General features: G+C 45.7%; 1 protein-coding gene across 6 annotated transcripts in view; it reads right to left on the bottom strand.

Moving 5' to 3' along the window:
- The window catches only part of ANKRD44 (ankyrin repeat domain 44), a 164,286-nt gene that overhangs the window by 64,267 nt on the left and 79,592 nt on the right, over positions 1-20,427 (bottom strand). For all 6 annotated transcript variants that reach the window (XM_053361757.1, XM_053361775.1, XM_053361793.1 and 3 more), the window contains exons 4-6: positions 11,544-11,614; positions 5,610-5,810; positions 4,160-4,247 (exon numbers count right to left, since the gene is read on the bottom strand). In XM_053361757.1, coding sequence (XP_053217732.1) covers positions 4,160-4,247; positions 5,610-5,810; positions 11,544-11,614 — 360 coding nt within the window. The remainder of the gene's footprint in view (positions 1-4,159; positions 4,248-5,609; positions 5,811-11,543; positions 11,615-20,427) is intronic.

Raw genomic sequence — 20,427 nt, 5'->3', positions numbered from 1 at the left:
TGTTATAATCTTACTGCTTTTCTGCTTCTGTATGCCCTGCTTGATGCAATGTATGCAAAATATGATGGGGAAGATGATGTCCCGCAGGATGGGGCCCCGTGTCATGACCCTTACTGCTCTCCTCCAGGAATACTATGAACCCGAGAGGCCAGAACGAACCTAAGTATTAGGTTGTTCATAAGAAGAGGAGGGAGTGAAGGGAGAGGTGTAGGGGTTGGGTTGCTATCAGTAATCCCTGTACCCTGTACCTGAAGTAAATTCCTCAAGTAAATCCAGTAAATCCTCTCTTAATCTTGCTTTGCAGTTGCTAGCAAACAGCAGCAAGACCATTTCCTGTGCTTGCCAGCTAAGCAGAAACCGCATCTATTTACCGTATGTGGTCAGACAGAGCAAGGGGGCCGCTTCCTGCACACGCTTCCTATTGCAGCTTCCTATTGCAGTAACGCAAGAGAAGAACACACAAACAAGGGAGGGAGGGGGGCTTAGCTAGCCAAACACCTATATGCCATATAAGGGAATAAGCTTAACCTTGCTAGCTGATTGGAGAATTTGAAGAGGTGGGAAGAGATGGGCAGACTCTCAGGTATAAAGATGCTTGTTTATTTGTATCTATGGGCCAGTCTTTTGGGAACGATCCCACTGGCCACCTCTGTGCACAGATTTCAATAAAACTTTTTTCTCCAAAGAAGAATCTTTCCTGGTGCTTTTTGCTCTCTCTCTTCGGCCCTGGGGACGCAGGCAAACGATTCCCTGGCAAGGATAAGGCTTCAGCCTTCAGTCTAAAGGAACTTTTGGTGGAATGAACATGCAGAATCCTAAGCCAAGGAAAAAAGGGGTGCAAAACCAACACGTTTCAAAGAACTAAAACAGGTATTCCTATGAATGAGTATGTGCATATAGAAATATAGAAATAATTTTGAGTAGTTATCTATTGAATTCCACCTTCAGCTTTGCTTCATGTTTCAACGCAACTCAGATTCAAGAACTCGTTCATTCAGACAAAGAAACGTTCACAGCTGGTTATCATTAACTGTGTCTTTCTGGTTTCAGCCTCTCCTCAAGTCACATATACAACACAGAACTATCTCAATAATGAGGCTTTTCTTTTCGCATGCAGAAAGTCTATTCACGAAAAGGTCCCTAAAAGCTTCAAACCTCAATCAAAACACCCTCACTGTTACCAAATATTCCTAGCAAAATACTTGGATTATTTTTCTAATAACAGCAAGACTGGTAACATATGGCCTTAACAGTAAAACTGCGAGGGAATGTGCTGAATGCACAGCTGGAAAAGTAAAGATTTTAGAAAAAGGATTACTAATGACTCGCTTTTGTTCTGCTAAATTTCACAGTGCACAGATATAGAGGGTTTTCGTTTTGTTTCTTGTTTTATTTATCGACGATGCTCTTGTTAATTACAGCTAACCCTTAAAGGTTGGTTACTGACTGAGTTCCCTAGCATTCCTAAAATTAGAAGCGTTCAAAGGATGGCAATGATTTTGAATTAATTTCCCCTCCAGTGTTTCTGTACACTAGCATATCTTTGGCATCCACCTAGTTGCTGGCTTTGTACCCGCTGAGCCCAGAAATAAACTACCACAGAAAGTGGAAGTCTCCCTGGGAGACATGGGCACATTTTCTCTGAAACAGCCCAGCAATAATGGACAAATGATTCCCACTGTGAAGATTGCTCTGTGCCAGTGAGGAGCCAGGCAGGCTCACGACAAGTCCTTAAGCAGCGAATGTTGTCCCTGCTGTCCACATACACTGAGCTTAGCTGGTCTAAATAATAAGTGCAAGTGCTTTTTAGTATGGCTGCTGCACTGATCAACTAGCAAGACTGAAAGACCGAATTATTAAGCCATCTCTGAAGGTCTGCCAATGAATTTAAAAAATTTCCAGTAGCACCTTGTTGTTGTTTAGTCGTGTCCGACTCTTCGTGACCCCATGGACCAGAGCACGCCAGGCACTTCTGTCTTCCACCGCCTCCTGCAGTTTAGTCAAACTCATGCTGGTAGCTTCGAGAACACTATCCAACCATCTCGTCCTCTGTCGTCCCCTTCTCCTTGTGCCCTCCATCTTTCCCAACATCAGGGTCTTTTCCAGGGAGTCTTCTCTTCTCATGAGGTGACCAAAGTATTGGAGCCTCAGCTTCAGGATCTGTCCTTCCAGTGAGCACTCAGGGCTGATTTCCTTAAAAATGGATGCGTTTGATCTTCTTGCAGTCCATGGGACTCTCAAGAGTCTCCTCCAGCACCATAATTCAAAAGCATCAATTCTTCGCCGATCAGCCTTCTTTATGGTCCAGCTCTCACTTCCGCATGCACACGAAAGCTTATACCCAGAACGAACTTAGTTGGTCTCTAAGGTGCTACAGGACAATTTAATTTTTTTTATTTATTTCGACTGCGTCAGACCAACACAGCTACCTACCTGGGTCTGCCAATGAATGAAGGCAGAACTGAACCCAACAATAAATACAAACATTCCACCAAAAAGAAAAGGCCATCCATGGACAAGCTCCACCTCTTCTGTGTCCATTGTGTCCATAATATATAGTTACAGATATGTGTGATATGACATCACCATGTTAAGATCCAAGCAGCAACCAGTAGACTAGAGCAGAGGCGATGAAATGCAATAGGTAACTTTTACATGAAGACATCATACAAGTACACATTATGGGCAAACGAGGGAGAATTGCTCTTTTTGCGGCAAAACCCATATTTGTCATTGCATCTAATTTCCGCCCTCACTTTGTACCTGCCCAGATTATGCAGAGACGTAAGTGACTTGCGTTTGTACAACCTGTGATTTCTGACCGAGCCCCAAGCCGAGCACTGGTAGAACCAACATGTTCCTTTAATTCAGGGGTCGGCAAACTAAGGTCTGTGGGCCGGATGTGGCCTACTGGGCTCGTTAATCCGACCCGCAAACCTTGCGGACCCTGACGCCTGCTCAGTCAGTCCCTGGGCTAAACCGGTGCGGCAGCCTCGCCACGCGAGGACTGACTTCTGCGATGCTGGCGTGGCTTTGGATGGGCTGCAGGAGCTTCTGCAGCCAATCCAAAGCCGCGGACGCCTCTGGGTGACACCCCTTCTTTCCCGCTGAGGTGGCTGCGTATGGCCAAGAGCCGAGCGGGAGGAAGTGGCGGGGAGGCTTGCCTCCGCTGCCCAGCCCAGCAACATGGGCTGTGCATCCCACGGACCCCTGGCCGAGGCAGAGGACGACGATGACGCTGCCAAAGACGAAGTGGCATCGGCAGCTGCAGCGTGAGTGGCGGCAGGGGGGTCCTTTTGGGAGGGGGGTCCTTTTGGGGGGGGGTGCTTTCAGGAGGGGGTGGGCCTGGCCTCCACAAGGTCTTAGGGACAGTGGACCAGCCCCCTCCTGATAAAGTTTGCTGACCCCTGCTTTAATTATTAACTTTACACACTCAACTTGCTAACATTCACATAAGTACAGGGCAGCTCTCACACCATTCTTCAATCTATCGTAACCTGGTTGCTCTGTCTTGACAGTCCTCAGCCAAATGTGTTAACTGTCTCAATTGAAAGATATTGTTTCAATACCTTTGTGCTTGAGCTGGCATGAAATAATACGAAAATTCAATTTGTGTGGATTAATCTACGAGGACTCATACAAGTTTGCACATGAGGCTACTGTCAACAAGTAATGAATGTGTATGAGTGATCCATCCCTAACCCTACTTCCCCATTCAAATGTCACTGTAGTTCAATGGCTAAAAACTGAAGAATCAGACTGGGGTCACTATGAAACCATCCAAGTCAGAAGATGGCCTTGGAAAAATCATCATGTCCGTAACATGAACTGCAGTAAGACATAAACAATGAAAAGCGCGAGAAATGTGCTAATTAAGTTCAAGAAAGAAGAGTTGGGATTTTTTTTTAAGCACAACTTGCATGAAGGCTCAGCTGACAGCTGCTCCGTAGTGTCCATTACCATCTTTCTTTTCATGCTAAGGATTTTTCCTGAAGGAATGCAATCCACGTTTTCCAGCTGTTTTGGCTAGTATATCGATGGTGCAAATTCTCAAGAGCTTGCAACTTTCAATCTGCATTTTTCTAAATGGGTTTAAAAGAATCTCATTGCCTCTCCTGTTATTGCCATTTTTGTCAAAGGGTTAAAAAGAAGCTCTTACCCATGTAGGCAGCCCAGTGCAAAGCTCTCCGGTCCTTTTTGTCAAAGGCATTGATGTTTGCCGCTTTAGCCAAAAGCAAGTTCACCATCTGAAGCAAGCAAACAAAGGAACGTCAAAAAAAAGGAAGAAGCGATTATCAGTTGTTGTGGACAGCACAGGAATCCATTTAATGAAGACTGCTATGTCATAGAGGTTCTTGTGATGTAAGGCTCTGATGAAACATAATATCAATTCTCATAATATAGTATGCAATCGGTTCTTATGAGCAAAATTTTAGAGCATCCAATCAGTCTTAGATGAGGCTTTAAAAACTTCTTAAAAAGTGCAGCTCAACTGTGCCGGTTATCTTTTGACTAAAGCTTTTCCTGTAAATAAGCCAAACCTTTACAGTTAAGCAATAATAATAATAAATTTTTATTTATACCCTGCCCTCCCTAGCCAAGACCGGGCTCAGGGCGGCTAACAACCAATAATAAAAACAAGTTGATTAAAATACAATTTAAAAAAGATTAAAATACAACATTAAAACATTAGGATGCAGCCTCTTCACAGGAGGAGAAAGGAAAAAGAAAGAAGGGAAGGGAATCAAACTGATTCTAAGCCAAAGGCCAGGTGGAACAACTCTATCTTACAGGCCCTGCAGAAAGAAATCAGATCCCGCAAGGCCCTGGTCTCATGAGACAGAGCGTTCCACCAGGCCGGAGCCAGTGTTGAGAAGGCCCTGGCTCTGGTTGAGGCTAATCTAACTTCCTTCGGGCCCGGGAGCTCTAGGGTGTTGCTATATAGGGCCCTTGAGGTCCTCCGTGGGGCATACCAGGAGAGGCGGTCCCGTAGGTACGAGGGTCCTAGGCCGTGAAGGGCTTTAAAGGTCAAAACCAGCACTTTAAATCTGACCCTGTACTCCACCGGGAGCCAGTGCAGCTGGAAAATCACTGGGTGAATATGCTCCCATGGCAGAGACCCCGTGAGGAGCCTCGCTGCAGCATTCTGCACCCGCTAGAGTTTCTGGGATAGCTTCAAGGGCAGCCCCGCGTAGAGCGAATTACAGTAGTCAAGCCTGGAGGTGACCGTTGCATGGATCACTGTGGCCAGGTCGGGGCAGGAAAGGTAGGGGTTCTTTTCCCCTCTTCATTCTAGAGGAATATTTTGAGATTCCATTGAGAGTTTCTATAACATCCACGTCAAGCTCATCACAATTTGTCATTGGCCAATTATGACTAAAGAGAGCAGATGTTGTATTATTATTATTATTATTATTATTATTATTATTATTATTATCCCCTGCAACAAAGTTATCCCCTGATCCATTACATGGGAAGCGATAAAATAATGCTGGCACTCAACTCGGGGCTAACACCATGAATAGCAACTAAGAAGAATGCTTGCCTTCCCACGCACTGACATGAAAAGGTCCCGAGCTATAGCAGCCCACGCTATTAAGCCCACTCACTTCGACATGGCCATTCAGAGCTGCATGGTGTAACGCGGTCCGACCCCCTCTGTCAGAGACGTTGACGCCGCTCAGAAGCGGAATGATCACTTCGGCACACTTCACGGCTTTATTTGCAGCTGCTACATGCAGGGGTGTCTGCCAGTTCTTGTCCCGGGCATTCACATCAGCCGAATGTTTAATCAATACTTGCACTGCTTCCTACAAAGGCAGCACAGTTAAATTCTTACAAGCAAGCGTTTATTATAAATGCAAATCAGACGTGCAAATCTTCTGCACTGTAGCCACATCATTCCACCGCTATTAAAGAAACAAAAAACCCTTTGGTATTTGAGATATCGGCTGTGCACACAACCCATTCACTTTTAATCCAATGCACTGGGAAGCCACACGATGTGAGCCACAATCCATATCTATTCTGTATCTATCCTGTCATTTCTCATCAAATGTTGCATTTTGATGTGTGGGGTCCCTCCTTCCACCACTGCCCAGCTTCGATCCGAACTGAGAAAAAGGACCTAGCTGAATTTTGAGTTACCGTATTTTTCGCTCTATAGGACACACTGGAGCATAGGACGCACCGGACCATAGGAGGGGGAGAACGGGGGGGGGGGATTTTCCCCCTCTCTGCTCAGCGCCCCTTCAGCAAAGCAGCAGGAGAAACGGAGCCCCTTCCATTTCTCCTCCTGCTTCGCAGAGAGGGAAAACTATGCAGCGCCTCTCCAGCGAAGTGAAGCCTGGAGAGCAAGAGGAATAGGTGTGCACCGACCCCTCTCGCTCTCCAGGCTTCAGGCAGCTATCCGCAAGACTGCGGTGTGCAGCGGGAACTCCGAAGGCTTGCGAATAGCTGCCTGAAGCCTCCGGAGCGCAGCGGGAGTTCCCGCTGCGCTCCAGGGGCTTCAGGCAGCTTCAGCGAACGCAACACGAAGCCTCCAGAGCGCGGGGGGAGCTCTCCCTCTGTGCTTCGGAGGCTTCGCATTGCTATCGCTGAAGCCAAGGGGCCTGCATTTGCTCCATAAGACGCACACATATTTCCCCTTAATTTCTGAAGGGGGAAAGGTTCGTCTTATGGAGTGAAAAATATGGTATGTGTACACAGCCTCTAGTCGTGTACCACCACCACACATCAAGCACCTTAATATTGATGGATGTTTGGTGGGACAGGCCTGGGGAGCTGTGCAACCTCATGGACCGGGAGAACAGCACGCCCAACCGTCCCCCACAAGGAGAATGAAAAGTGTACATGAATGCATGTACTCAAAGGAAGAAGGTTATGCCAGAAAAACAATGCTCCTAAAGTGTGCACACAACAGGAGTGCCAACTTAGCCCTGCAACTGTGGGTGCCCAGGGCCGTGGGTGCCATGCAGCGTGCATAGCCCTGGCACTGAAATTTGTGGGTGTCCTGCCCCTTCATGGGGAATTTTGTGGGTGTTCCAGCATCCAGGGCCCCAGGGAGTTGTCACCTATGTCACACAATGTGCATTCCACATCACTATTTTAGTGTTTCACAGCAAAGGGGGAGGGTTACACTTCAGAATCGATATATATTAAAGGGTTTACAAATCCATCTTGTCAGCCATACTTGTCATATTAAATCGAAATCATCAGCTCTGACATATGAAACAAACCCAGTAGGTTGCAATTCTGGGTCATAAAGATAATAGCTGTACCTCTTTGCTTTTTATAGCTGGATGTGTAACCTTTGCTATTATTGTGTGCGGACCCCTCCCCCCCAACTTTCATTTCTTTCCAAGCATTTGTATTCCATTAGAGATTTCTTTCACTGGACTTTTGTCAGAAGCCAGCAGCTGGGAAACTCCAGGAGTGACCCGACAGTCCTCGACTTCAGAAATGAGCTCCAAGGATTTGTGCCTCCAGGCTTGGCAAGTGCTCCAGTGGTTGCTGAAGCAATTCCATCCATCTCTGGAGAAAAGCCAGCTTGCAACTTTTTCCAAAGAAGACACACTCAGCAGCCAATTCACCGGCACGCATTGCCTCGACTCAGTGTTTGGATGGTGAAAACGCAAACACAAAAACGACAGCTTAGAATGTGAGGATGGAATCATTGAAAATTCCGACCTGCTTGGTTGTTTTGTGTTTTTCTTAGGAATGGACAAATCTTTCTCTCAGCCTCTCGTTTTTCTCAGTCTTAAATTCGGCTTCCTCCATTTCCACTTGTGAACATTTTTTTTTTAAAGTTCACATTTGTATATGTATTGCTCCTAAGATATCCCTTTTTTAGGTCGTTTTCTCCTAAAGTAACACATTTATGTATACTGTTTTCACTAACATAAACATTTTGTGCACACTTCCCCTAATATATGCTTTTTTTGTACACGTTTACACATTTTGCAAAATTTAGAGAAAGGAAAAATTTAAAAGGAAAGCATAATTTTGGTTCATGCGTTGGTTCAGGAAGTACAAATAAGGTAGGTTCACATAAATAATAATTTAATATACAGTGGTACCTTGGGTTACATATCCCTCTGGGTACGTAATCTTCAGGTTGCGAACACGGCAAACCTGGAAGTGTATACATCCGGGTTTTGCTGCGCGCGCATGCGCACAAACAATCTGTGTGCAGCGCACATGTACAGAAGAAATCTGCATGCAGCGCGCATGTGCAGAAGTGATCTGTGCACTGCGTGTGTGCACAGAAGCGCTCAATCGCACCGCGCGCATGCGCAGAAGGGCACCTCCGTTTACGGACTTTTCAGGATACGGCCGGGCCTTCAGAACGGATCCCGTCCGTAACCAGAGGTACTACTGTATTTATATCCTGCCTTTCTTCCAAGCTTGGATTTAAGGTGGCTTACACCATTAACAAATATCAGTTATAGAATACAGAGTAATAAAAACAAACTAGTTAAAAGCATGCAACACTCATTGTTCCCTAAAAGCTAGCAATGCTGACGGCAGTAGTCTTGCATGCAGCTAGACCACTTAACTCCCATAGACATCAATGGCATTTAAAGCAGTCTAAGGCTGGCCATGGGACACGGGTGGCGCTGTGGGTAAAAGCCTCAGCGCCTAGGGCTTGCCGATTGAAAGGTTGGTGGTCCGAATCCCCGCGGCGGGGTGCGCTCCCGTCGCCTGGTCCCAGCACCTGCCAACCTAGCAGTTCGAAAGCACCCTCGGGTGCAAGTAGATAAATAGGGACCGCTTACCAGCGGGAAGGTAAACAGCGTTCCGTGTGCTGCGCTGGCTCGCCAGATGCAGCTTGTCACGCTGGCCACATGACCCGGAAGTGTCTGCGGACAGCGCTGGCCCCCGGCCTCTTGAGTGAGATGGGCGCACAACCCCAGAGTCTGTCAAGACTGGCCCATACGGGCAGGGGTACCTTTACCTTTACCTTTTTTAAGGCTGGAGCCAGATCACGATGGGGATCGGGGTGGGGTGGGGTTCCCCAGAGTTGATGGTGACCTGATTTAGGATGTGCACACTCAGCCCAATATCACCCTTCTCAAACAGGCTGTGCAAGATTTCTCAGTCCTTCTAAAACCAGCCTGATGACAGACAACTCTGGACAAATGAAATGTGTATGTAGGAGAACAGCTATCTCATACCCACTGTCTGGAAAACTGCTGTGTGCCTGCAACCTAACTGTGCACAGGGCTGCAGCCTAAGCCAGCAAATCTCTAGGGAATGTCCTATTTATGTCAAGGTTATTCCAGCGTCTTATTATCTTCCGTGTTCTGCTTCCTGCTACGCTACAAATCAAGTGTCACATTAATGAAGGTCCTCTGCCGGGATGTTGGAAGGCAGTGGCTAACTATTTCTGCTTCAGTTAAAAATAAAATTTGCTTTCAGCAAAAACTACACTTTTCCTTCCTACAGCTTTTGACTGTGTGCCTTAGTGGCAGTGGACAGGAAAAAGATAATACAACGTAAGTAATGGGCGACCAGCGAGCGTAGCAAAGGTATATCTTTCTTAAATGTTCCAGCTGAATTTTTAGCAATAGCCTCGTGGCCTAAGGCCTTGATTACAGCCAATTAATTAACCAACCAGGTGGAAGCAGGCAAATATATCCCCGCTTCTGCTACTGAACCAGCTGAGGTCTGGGACATTCTGGTTTGTTTAAATCAGTTGTCTGGGACCTTGATCCCTGGACAAGAGAGCACTATGACCTCCAAAATGCAGCAATGTCCAAGAACATCTGGAAGAACAAAGGTTTCCCACCCCTGATTTAAACTACACTGAGTAGTTCATTAGCAGCTGCACAGCTTTCCTCACAAACATATTCACAGCTTTAATCAACTTTGCTAAGCACCTACTTGCCATTGGTTTTTATTCTCTTCCCCTACACATTTGGACATATTTGCTTACCATATCTACCCTGAATCTTGATCTTTCATAAGAAGTGCCTGCTATATTTACGTTCCAAGGCAAGTCGAATTAATTGCCTTTCTAGTACAATTAGGAGCAGCACTCATACACCAAGACCTCACTCATCAATCCTGAGGAGCAAATTCAGTTACCCATGCTTACTAAAAAGGGTTCTATGGAGCCATGTTTGATGGGATACAAATAAACAAGTGATCCGTTTTTTGCATCTCATTCGTGAAAGCCACAGATTGTTTTTGTTTTGGCCCAAGTTGGTCACAGACAGGAGTGACCAGAGGCCAAAGTATGCAATGTAATTAACAACCAGTTTGACCTTGGGGAACACCTGCCATGTTTCTAATTATATTTTAAAAGTTGAATGCATGAGACTTGCATAACCAGCACACCACTAAGCAGAAGACAGCTAACTACCCACAGATTGTGGCTTGCAAGCAAGCAATCTTTCTTTCTTTCTTTGCAGTCTAAGGCACACAGCAAAATTGGAGATTCATCAAGCTATTAGCAAGCCACAATGCCTGAGTGATGGTTTGTGTTTGGCCTGGCCAATACCAGCAACTTAGCAAAGACAAACATGATCACAATTGCCAAGCCATATGGCCACAGATTGGGCAGAGGGTCCATGTTCCTCCCTCCTCTTCCCCTCAGTCTATCACATTCTGAGCCTTAGGATGCTTCTAGTTTCATGGTGATTTAATAAATAAAATACATTTATTTAGCTATTTTTATTTAAAAGCATTTCTAAACCACTTAATATTTTTAAAATATCTAGGCATGTCTACTCCTTTATCAAGTACCGCAAGTCTGTAGCGTTATTAATTGATAGATTTTTTAAAAATCTGTGCTTCAGCCCACAACTCTTTTCTAGAACACAGATGGTGGGTGGGGTCAACACTGTCCATAAATTATGTGTTTTGTTTACTTTGCCGATGAAATACATGAAACCAGAGCTTCACAATATCTTGGATATCTAAAGCTAAAAGGTAAAGGACGCCTGGACGGTTAAGTCCAGTCAAAGGCGACTATGGGGTTGCAGCGCCCATCTCGCTTTCAGGCCAAGGGAGCCGGCGTTTGTCCACAGAGCCAGTGTGGTGTAGTGGTTAAGAGCAGTAGTCACGTAATCTGGGTAACCGGGTTCGCGTCTCCGCTCCTCCACATGCAGCTGCTGGGTGACCTTGGGCCAGTCACACTTCTTTGAAGTCTCTCAGCCCCACTCACCTCAGAGTGTTTGTTGTGGGGGAGGGAGGGAAAGGAGAATGTTAGCCGCTTTGAGACTCCTGAAGGGGAGTGAAAGGCGGGATATCAAATCCAAACTCTTCTTCTTCTTCTTGGGTCATGTGGCCAGCATGACTAAGCCACTTCTGGCGCAATGGAACACCGTGACAGAAACCAGAGTGCATGAAAATGGCATTTACCTTCCCGCCACAGCGGTACCTATTTATCTACTTGCGCTGGTGTGCTTTCAAACTGCTATGATGGCAGGACCTGGGACAGAGCAACAGGAGCTCACCCTGTTGTGGGGATTCGAACCGCCGACCTTCTGATCGGCAAGCCCAAGAGGCTCAGTGGTTTATATATATATATCACTCACTTCGCTCCTTGAAGCAACTGCTCGGTGCAGAGGGGTCAGCCACATGTTGTCCTTGGCATTGACACGTGCCCCTGCAAATGAAAAGAGAAACATCTTTCAGACCATCTGAAACAAAACTGGCAATAATTCCATTGCACACTTGCAACTTGGGGCGCAGAACAATGCAGGACTGCGCTCCAGACTTTGCAGCTTTGTTTTTAACATCAACAGGGTTAATAGCAAAGCTAATTTGCCCTCCGTGGATCCTCTGTAGAGGATTCAACTAGGAAAAGCTCAACAGAAAAGACGAACAAGTTAGATTGGTTCCCCCATCCCTAATATAAGCGCCTCCTCCTGGAGATGAGCATGTTTGTATGCGTGGGGAAGACATGGTTTGTATGCGTGCGTTTGTATGGTGGGAAGACAGAAGGAAAGAACGGCCCAACTCATAGCTGTCAAGTGTCCCTTATTTGAAGGGACAGTCCCTTATTCCAGCGCCATGTCCCACTGCTGTCCCTTATTGATGGATGTCCCTTAAATGTCCCTTAAATGATGTCCCTTAAATTTCAAAGGAAGCAGCTCCTCTCCCTCCCTCCCTGCCGGCCAGGGAGGAGGGAGGCTCCAACTGTGTTGCTTGGCTGTGTTGCTCACCCAATAAGAAGTCTAAGAACGACTGGGGGGTGGAGCTTGCATGCCTTGTGTGTGGCTAGTTAATGCAAGCTGGGGGTTTTTTGAATGCTGGATGCCATTTTGTTGCACGTGCTGCTGCAAACTTTGCAGTGCAAAGCCAGGCCGGGGAGCCATCTTAAGTTGAGGCTGCACAGGCCTTGTGGTGCATGTGATTCAGATTCTATTCAGTTGAACCTCTGGTTACAAAGTTGGTTGGACAGTGTTCTCGAAGCTACCAGCATGAGTTTGACCAGACTGCAGGAGGAGAGGAAGACTGGAGTGCCTGGAAGAGGTGAGGCTGCAGGTCCCTTATTTTGGCTGCTGGTCCCTTATTTTCAAATCTGTAAGTTGACAGCTATGGCCCAACTCAAGTTGAATGATTGCAAAGGCATCCAAAAAGCTCACTCATCACATTTCAAGCAACCTGAAGAGGACTGAGCAGCTAAGAACCAACTGTTCCCTTGGAATGCTTCATGGGAAGCTCAGAAACCAGCGTTGTATCATTATTCTTGCAGGGGGTTGGACTTGATGATCCTCAGGGTGCCTTCCAACTCTACAATTCTATAATCCTAGTAAAAGTAAAGGTAAAGGACCCCTGACCATTAGGTCTAGTCATGGCCGACTCTGGGGTTGCGCGCTCATCTTGCTTTACTGGCCGAGGGAGCCAGCGTACAGCTTCCGGGTCATGTGGCCAGCATGACTAAGCCGCTTCTGGCGAACCAGAGCAGCGCACGGAAACGCCGTTTACCTTCCCGCTGGAGCGGTACCTATTTATCTACTTGCACTTTGACGTGCTTTCGAACTGCTAGGTTGGCAGGAGAAGGGAACGAGCCAACAGGAGCTCATCCCATTACGGGGATTCGAATCACTGACCTTCTGATTGGCAAGTCCTAGGCTCTGTGGTTTAATCCACAGCACCACCCACATCCCTTATGATCCTAGTAGTCGTTTATTTATTTATTTATTTATTCATTCATTCATTCCCCACCTTTTCTCCCTGACAGGTACTCAAGGCGGCTTACGGATAAAACAGGAACAGCTAAAAACAGGGGTGGAAACAATAACTGAAGACCAAATAAACATAGAATAAAAAATTATAGAAATGTGAAAGAACTGTTAAAAACATACGGGCGATTACAATAAAAAGAGCACAGCACCAGCCATTTCAATAAAAGTAGTCAGTTCCCAAAAGCCTGCTGCAATCAGAAGAGGTCTTCACCTGCCGATGGAAGGACAACAAGGGAGGAGAGCCAGTCTAACTTCTCCGGTGAAGGAGCTCCAAAGTCTGGGAGCAGCCACCGAGAAGGGCCTTGGCATAGGCAGCTTGAATGCTCACACAGCTAGCAAAGTTCCTCCTATTATGTGGCCATCCATACCTGGGGCCAGGCAACTGGGCAACAGCAGAGAGTGCAAAAGGCAAAGAAGGGGCAAGTATTTCAACCCACGCCACTTTTTGTTGGCTGGATATAAAGCAAATGCTTTAAGGCTAAAGCTTTTAAGAGGTTGAACACATCCTGCTTCTACCACTCCCACGTAAATATGTACATTTAACCATAGGTGCCAACTCCCTGGGGACCTGGGTGCCCGAGCACCCACAAATTTTGGTGCCAGGGCCCTGCACGCCGCATGGCACCCACGACTGTGGGGCCAAGTTGGCACTCCTGCATCTAACCTTTTTATAAAAGTGCAGTTATCCTCCAGCAATACTATCCTCTACTCCACCTGTCAAGAAAAGCCCTAGCATTCTGTGGGTTTTATTTTATTGTATTTTTTTTTAACTCTTCTTGGGACTGTTTCCAAGAGTTATTTACTGCCTGTATAAAGCATACTGCACTGTATGCTTTCCTTCACCACAGTGAATTCAGGGTGGTTTTTGTTGTTTAGTACTGAATAGGAGGGGGAAGAAGTTATCCAGACCATAATCCATAGCTGTCAACTTACAGATTTGAAAATAAGGGGCCAGCAGCCTTGAAAATAAGGGACCAGCAGCCAAAATAAGGGATTTTAGTCAACCAGTTAAAAGGGGCCAGGTAATTTTGGAGAGCGGCGCCGGTTTTTAGCCCTTCGTTTCCAGAGGTTGCTGCTCAAGACACCAGCTGATGAAACACTGCAATTAAATAACTACAAGCAGCAACCACTTTTCACACAAAACAAAGTCCAAGCTACGAAGATGCTGCTGCAGTTCTGTATCTTTTCTCTTGTGCTCCATCTGCAGCTCTCAATTCCACCAGGTGGGGCGGGAGGAAGGGGGGGGGAAATAGCGCCCGAAGTAAACCCGCAAATCAGACGATCTGTGCTAGAGGAGCTGCTTCCTTTGAAACCCTGGAAATTTAAGGGACATCGATCAATAAGGGACAGCAGCGGGACATGGCGCTGGGATAAGGGATTGTCCCTCCATATATTGGATGCTTGACAGCTATGCCATAATCCCTTCCTCAAATCCTATGTGCAAACTGAATTGCATGCTGTTGTCTTTGAAGAGGAATTTGAAGACTGCCTTATAAGGTGGTTGTGACATTCGTTCACTTATCATTTGGTAGGCCCTCCGAAAAAAACAATAATAATAAGTTCAACGTTGGTTGCTGCAGTTAGTTCTATTGCCAAAAAAGAAAACAGATTAAACTATAACAGTCAAACGACCACAGTCCTGAAATAAGCTACTGCACTATCAGTTTCATCGCGTTCTGCCTTCCACATCCTCTTCCTTCACGTTTTGCAAGGTGCCGTTTACCTCACCGAGAGGAATGATCTGCACGTTCAATCGACATGTATTTGTAAAGCAATTATTATAGCCTATAAAAAATTCAGTCAAGCACAAAAGAAGCATTGCAGTTCATTACCACCTTTTTTAAAAGCCAAAGAGGTCCCTTGACCCTCATCTTAAGATCTGCAGCCTCACCAATCACTTGAGCCAACATTATCCTTACTCAGAGCATACTCACTGAAATTAATGGACATAAAAGGATGTATGCATAAGATCATTATGTCCACTACTGTCCATGGGTTTACTCTGAGTAGGGCTAGCATTGGACACATCCTATGAGTGGTAGTCAACACTTGTTCTATCAAGAATCCTTAGAAGTTAATGGACATGGCAAATTTAGATTCATTAATTTAATTTCCCCTGAGGAACTTGGCCCATTTAACAAGGCTATTTAAGTAAGAGTTTTAAAATTCAGAAGATCTATTTATCACTGGGTGTGCTTGGATGTGTTTTATCTTCGCTGTATGTTTCAGGAATAAACAATAATAATACCTTGTATTGCCATTGTACAACCTGTCTACAATGAAATTAAATTAAACAACTGAACACTTAAAGCAAGAACAGAGCAGAAGTCATAGGAATGTGAGAAAAGTCCTGCTAGATCAGCCCCCAAACTCATCTGGTCCAGTTTTTACAGTAGCCTTTGAGAAGTCCTCAAGCAGGACATGGGCACAACAACCCAAAATATATCTTCATATATTTCCACCACTATCTGCCTCTGTTGCGCACGCTCTCTTCCAGACGATAGCAGAAAAGCAGTCCTGTGGGAAGTTCAGGTGTTGATCGGGCACACTGAAAGCCCATGAGAGTATTATTATTGAAAGTAAGCGAGTCTGCTTTGTAGGCAACCATGGCTTAGACATTCAGACATAAGACTTAACCGTGGTTATGTCTCCATAGGGCCATTACTGTTTTGAAGGTTAATATTTATAAAATCTCTTTACCAGGCTTGCAGGAAACTTCAGCCCATGCTATGCAACTGATATTCCACAGTGGTTTCCTTGTGAATTCACTCGAGACTTGCACCTCTCTTCTGTTTCTGCGTGCTTTTGTTATGAGCAAGCCCAGGATTTGCCACAATAATGCGAACAAAGGATGTAGCCATGACAGGGTAGTTGCAGTCATAAACCATGCCTTTTCATCTGACTTCGCAATGTTCGTTCATGAACGGCTTTGAAGAGAGGAAGCAGAACTACTCCTGCTTTTAACTACTGACCTGTATGACTATCGTTCAGAACTTCTGTTTAACTTGATAACTTCTTTACACGATTGGTTTACACACAGGAGACTGCTTAGTATAGCAAAGCCATCCTCACTGGAGAGCTGGTGTGGTAGTTAAGAGTTTGAGCTACTAAGCTACTTTCCCGCCCCAACCTGGCCACAGTGATCCATGCGACGGTCACCTCCAGGCTTGACTACTGTAATTTGCTCTACGCGGGGCTGCCCTTGAAGCTGTCCCAGAAACTCCAGCGGGTGCAGAATGCAGCAGCGAGGCTCCTCACGGGGTCTTTGCCATGGGAGCATATTCACCCAGTGCTTTTCAAGCTGCACTGGCTCCCGGTGAGTACAGGGTCAGGTTTAAGGTGCTGCTTTTGACCTTTAAAGCCCTTCACGGCCTAGGACCCTCATACCTACGGGACCGCCTCTCCCGGTATGCCCTACAGAGAGCCTCAAGGTCCATCAATAGCAACACCCTAGTGGTCCCGGGCACTAAGAAAGTTAGATTAGCTTCAACCAGAGCCAGGGCCTTTTCAACACTGGCTCCGGCCTGGTGGAACGCTCTGCCTCATGAGACCAGGGCCCTGCAAGATCTGATTTCTTTCCGCAGGGCCTGTAAGACAGAGTTGTTCCGCCTCGCCTTTGGCTTGGAGTCAATTTGATTCCCTCCCCCTCTTTCTTTTTTCCTTTCCCCTCCTGCGATGAGGCTGCATTTTAATGTTTTAATGTTGTATTTTAATCTTGTTTTTAGGTTGTATTCATTCAACTTGTTTTTATTATTGCTTGTTAGCCGCCCTGAGCCCAGCTGTGGCTGGGGAGGGCGGGGTATAAATACTAATTATTATTATTATTATTATTATTATTATTATTATTATTATTATTTCCCTCACCCAAGGTAGTTAAGAGTTTGAGCTACTAAGTCCCTAACTCAAGACGTGGGTCGCTCTTGGGACAGGGTAGACTGAACTCAAGTAGAGTAGCAGCAAGCAGTTGAATCTGTTCTCCACCCTCTGGATTTCTGCAAAATAATTTTGATTACTTTGGAGCAGAGCTGTAGCTCACTAGTCCCATGTTTAATGTTTTGAATCTCTAGGTGTTTGGTTTTTTTTAAAAAAGATCAAGTAGCAGATTGTGTCTTCTGCCTGAGGAGAACTACTGATTCCGCCCATTGGAGAAGTCAATATTGGGCTACAGGATGGATAGCAATCCTGTGGCACTTCAAATGTAAAGTAAAGGGACCCCTGACCATTAGGTCCAGTCATCACCGACTCTGGGGTTGCGGCGCTCATCTCGCTTTATTGGCCAAGGGAGCCGGCGTACAGCTTCCGGGTCATGTGGCCAACACGACTAAGCCGCTTCTGGCCTGCTACTTGCACTGGTGTGCTTTCGAACTGCTAGGTTGGCAGGAGCAGGGACCAAGAAACGGGAGCTCACCCCGTCCCGGGGATTCGAACCACCGACCTTCTGATCAGCAAGCCCTAGGCTCTGTGGTTTAACCCACTGCACCAGCTGGACTACAACTTCCAACATCCCTGACCATTGGCCATGATGGCAGGGCTGGTGGTAGTTGACGGGTCCAAGGTTATTTGCAGATCTCCATGGCTGAGTAAGAATCTGAACTTGGGTTTCCACAATCCTACACTGTAATTCAGGGCATCCAATACGATGCCCTCCAGAAATTGCTGAACTACAACTCCCTATCGTCCTTGACTACTGGTCAGGCTGGTTAGGGCTGATGAGAACAGGACTCCAACCACATCTGGAAGGACACACAGGTTCTGCAGTCCTGCCTTAAGCTTTTTAAAAGAATGTTCCTTTCACACAAGGAGTCTACATGCATGGATAGAGTAATAAGTGAGCGGGGAACGTGTGGGTGTCAGGCACAGCAACTGCATTCATTCAGCAGCACCGTGAAGCTCACTGATCAAAGAAGCTGCCGCAGCCCAAACCTGCAACTGTCCATTTGTAATGTTGCTCACTGCTTGCGTAAGAGGAAACGGACATCAGGAAGCAGCTTATGAACTGGCCTTCGGCTGCTGCACCAAGTTAACTTCCAGGAGGCTGTTGGAGAAGGACAGGAGCCCTTTTCAAACACTAAACATGACTAACATGCCACTCCTGACTTCGGCAGAGTTTCCCAGATATGTGACTAGAGTTTTCTCTACATACATGCCCTCTACTCCGCATGCATCCTATGGAGGGCGGAGCCCATTGCTGCAATGCCACCCTCTACACAAGTTAATATTAGCCTTCTTAAAACTCTAGCGCCCTCTAGTTTGTGGTGGGTGTTGTGCAGTGAATCTCAAAAAATAGATAACATGTAATTTTTAATATGTGGGGATTATAGTTGCCCAGTATCTTAGATAATTCAGTAAGATGCCTTCATTTCTTTATTTAGGCATGTTTTTGAAAGTATAAGGATTAGAAGCGTAATAAAGATTATTTCAAACATAATTCTGAAAAAAATAATTCACTTTTTTTTTTACCAGCAACTTTGGCAAGAGTGGCTGGGGAAACCAGCCAGATGGGTGGGGTATAAAGAAACCCAGCCAGATGGGTGGGGTATAAAGAAAGAAAGAAAGAAAGAAAGAAAGAAAGAAAGAAAGAAAGAAAGAAATTATTATTATTATTATTATTATTATTATTATTATTATTATTAGTGTGCAGAACACTGTGTGGAATTCGGGCCTGAATGATTCAGCTCCTTTGTGAGGAAGAAATATGACACAATCATGTTTTATGAGGCCTTGTGCAAAATAGCGCTGTGACTGATGCTATATATTCTCTGTGTGTTTCCTGGCTGCTGTTTTTTTTAAAAAACCTTTGAAATATTATTTCTCACACAGCACATTGCTGCTCATGCCCCTCTGGAATACCACCAAGGTTATATGACTTCTAAATTTATTTGCTGCAGCAACCTGTTAGATGAGAAGCAAAGCCCTCTCTATCAAAGCTGCAGTCAAATTTCTTTCTTTCTTTTTAGGCTTACGTTTTCAGCGATGCTTCCGAAAGGTTGGAATTGGATGAATGTGGCAAGTGTGAGCAGCAGGCGGCATAACTCTCTGCATCTTTTGTTTTTTAATTTAAAGGGAGCGCAGGAAAGATTTACAACCAGCAGCGATATTGTCGGCGGGGCTAGACGCTGCAAAAAGAACCAGCCCATTGAATTTCATACAAGGCTCAGGAGAGACATTCTGTGAAATATGCTCTTAGTTAGACTTGTGGCACATGAACTGGTGGCAGTACAAATAAACATAGCATCTAATGAATAAAGCATATGTCCTGTGCACTGAAACATGTCAGGAATGGGCCTCTAGGTTACCATTAAAAGAGAAATTATTCAGGGGTAAAGTAGAAGACTTGCGGCCAGTTGTGTTGAAATGGCACTGTGAAAATGAAGTCAATATGGCTATGTGAGTTCATGCTGTCTGAGGGTCTTCTACGGCCTAGTTGGAGTGAAATGATGAAGTCGGGCAGGAAGAGAGGGGTTTGTGATTGTTTTTTTAAAGTCCTGTCTATATGTACGGCTAAGTGGCAGAAGATGTGTGTTTCACGCAAGAGATCCCAGGTTCAATGCCTGACAGTTTCCAGTTCCTGAATACCAGTTCCTGGAAACCAGAGGATGAGAATTCAGCAGCCAGGTTGCTCACTGGAGAAAGACAATCTGAGTATATTATACCGATCCTGGTCCAGCTGCACTGGCTACCAATTAGTTTCAGGGCCCAATTCAAAGTGCTGGTTTTGACCTATAAAGCCTTAAACGGCTCAGGACCGCAATACCTCAAGGACTGCCTCTTTCCATATGAACCTCCCCGGACGCTGAGATCATCTTCTGAGGCCCCTCTTCAAGTGCCTCCTCCTCAAGAGGTCCAGAGGGTGGCAACATGAGAACGGGGCCTTCTCTGCAGTGGCTCCCCGTCTGTGGAATGCTCTCCCCAGTGAAGTTTGCCTGGCGCCTTCCTTATACACCGTTAGGCGTCAGGCAAAAACGTTCCTTTTTAACCAGGACTCTGGATGATTTGATTTACACCCCATGCCCTTTTAAAATGTGGGGATTGGCGGGGGTGGTGGTTATTGTGTTGTCATGTTTATTTTTATCATGTATTTTGTAGTTTATATCTTGATTTTATTCTGTGAACCGCCCTGAGACCCCCAGGTATAGGGTGGTATATAAATTCAATAGATAGATAGATAGATAGATAGATAGATAGATAGATACCGTATTTTTCGCTCTATAAGAAGCACCAGACCACA

Source organism: Podarcis raffonei, chromosome 1, assembly GCF_027172205.1.
Source record: "Podarcis raffonei isolate rPodRaf1 chromosome 1, rPodRaf1.pri, whole genome shotgun sequence".
NCBI lineage: Eukaryota > Metazoa > Chordata > Lepidosauria > Squamata > Lacertidae > Podarcis > Podarcis raffonei.
The sequence above is the reverse complement of the archived record's forward strand: the minus strand, read 5'-3'. Positions and strand labels throughout refer to the sequence as shown.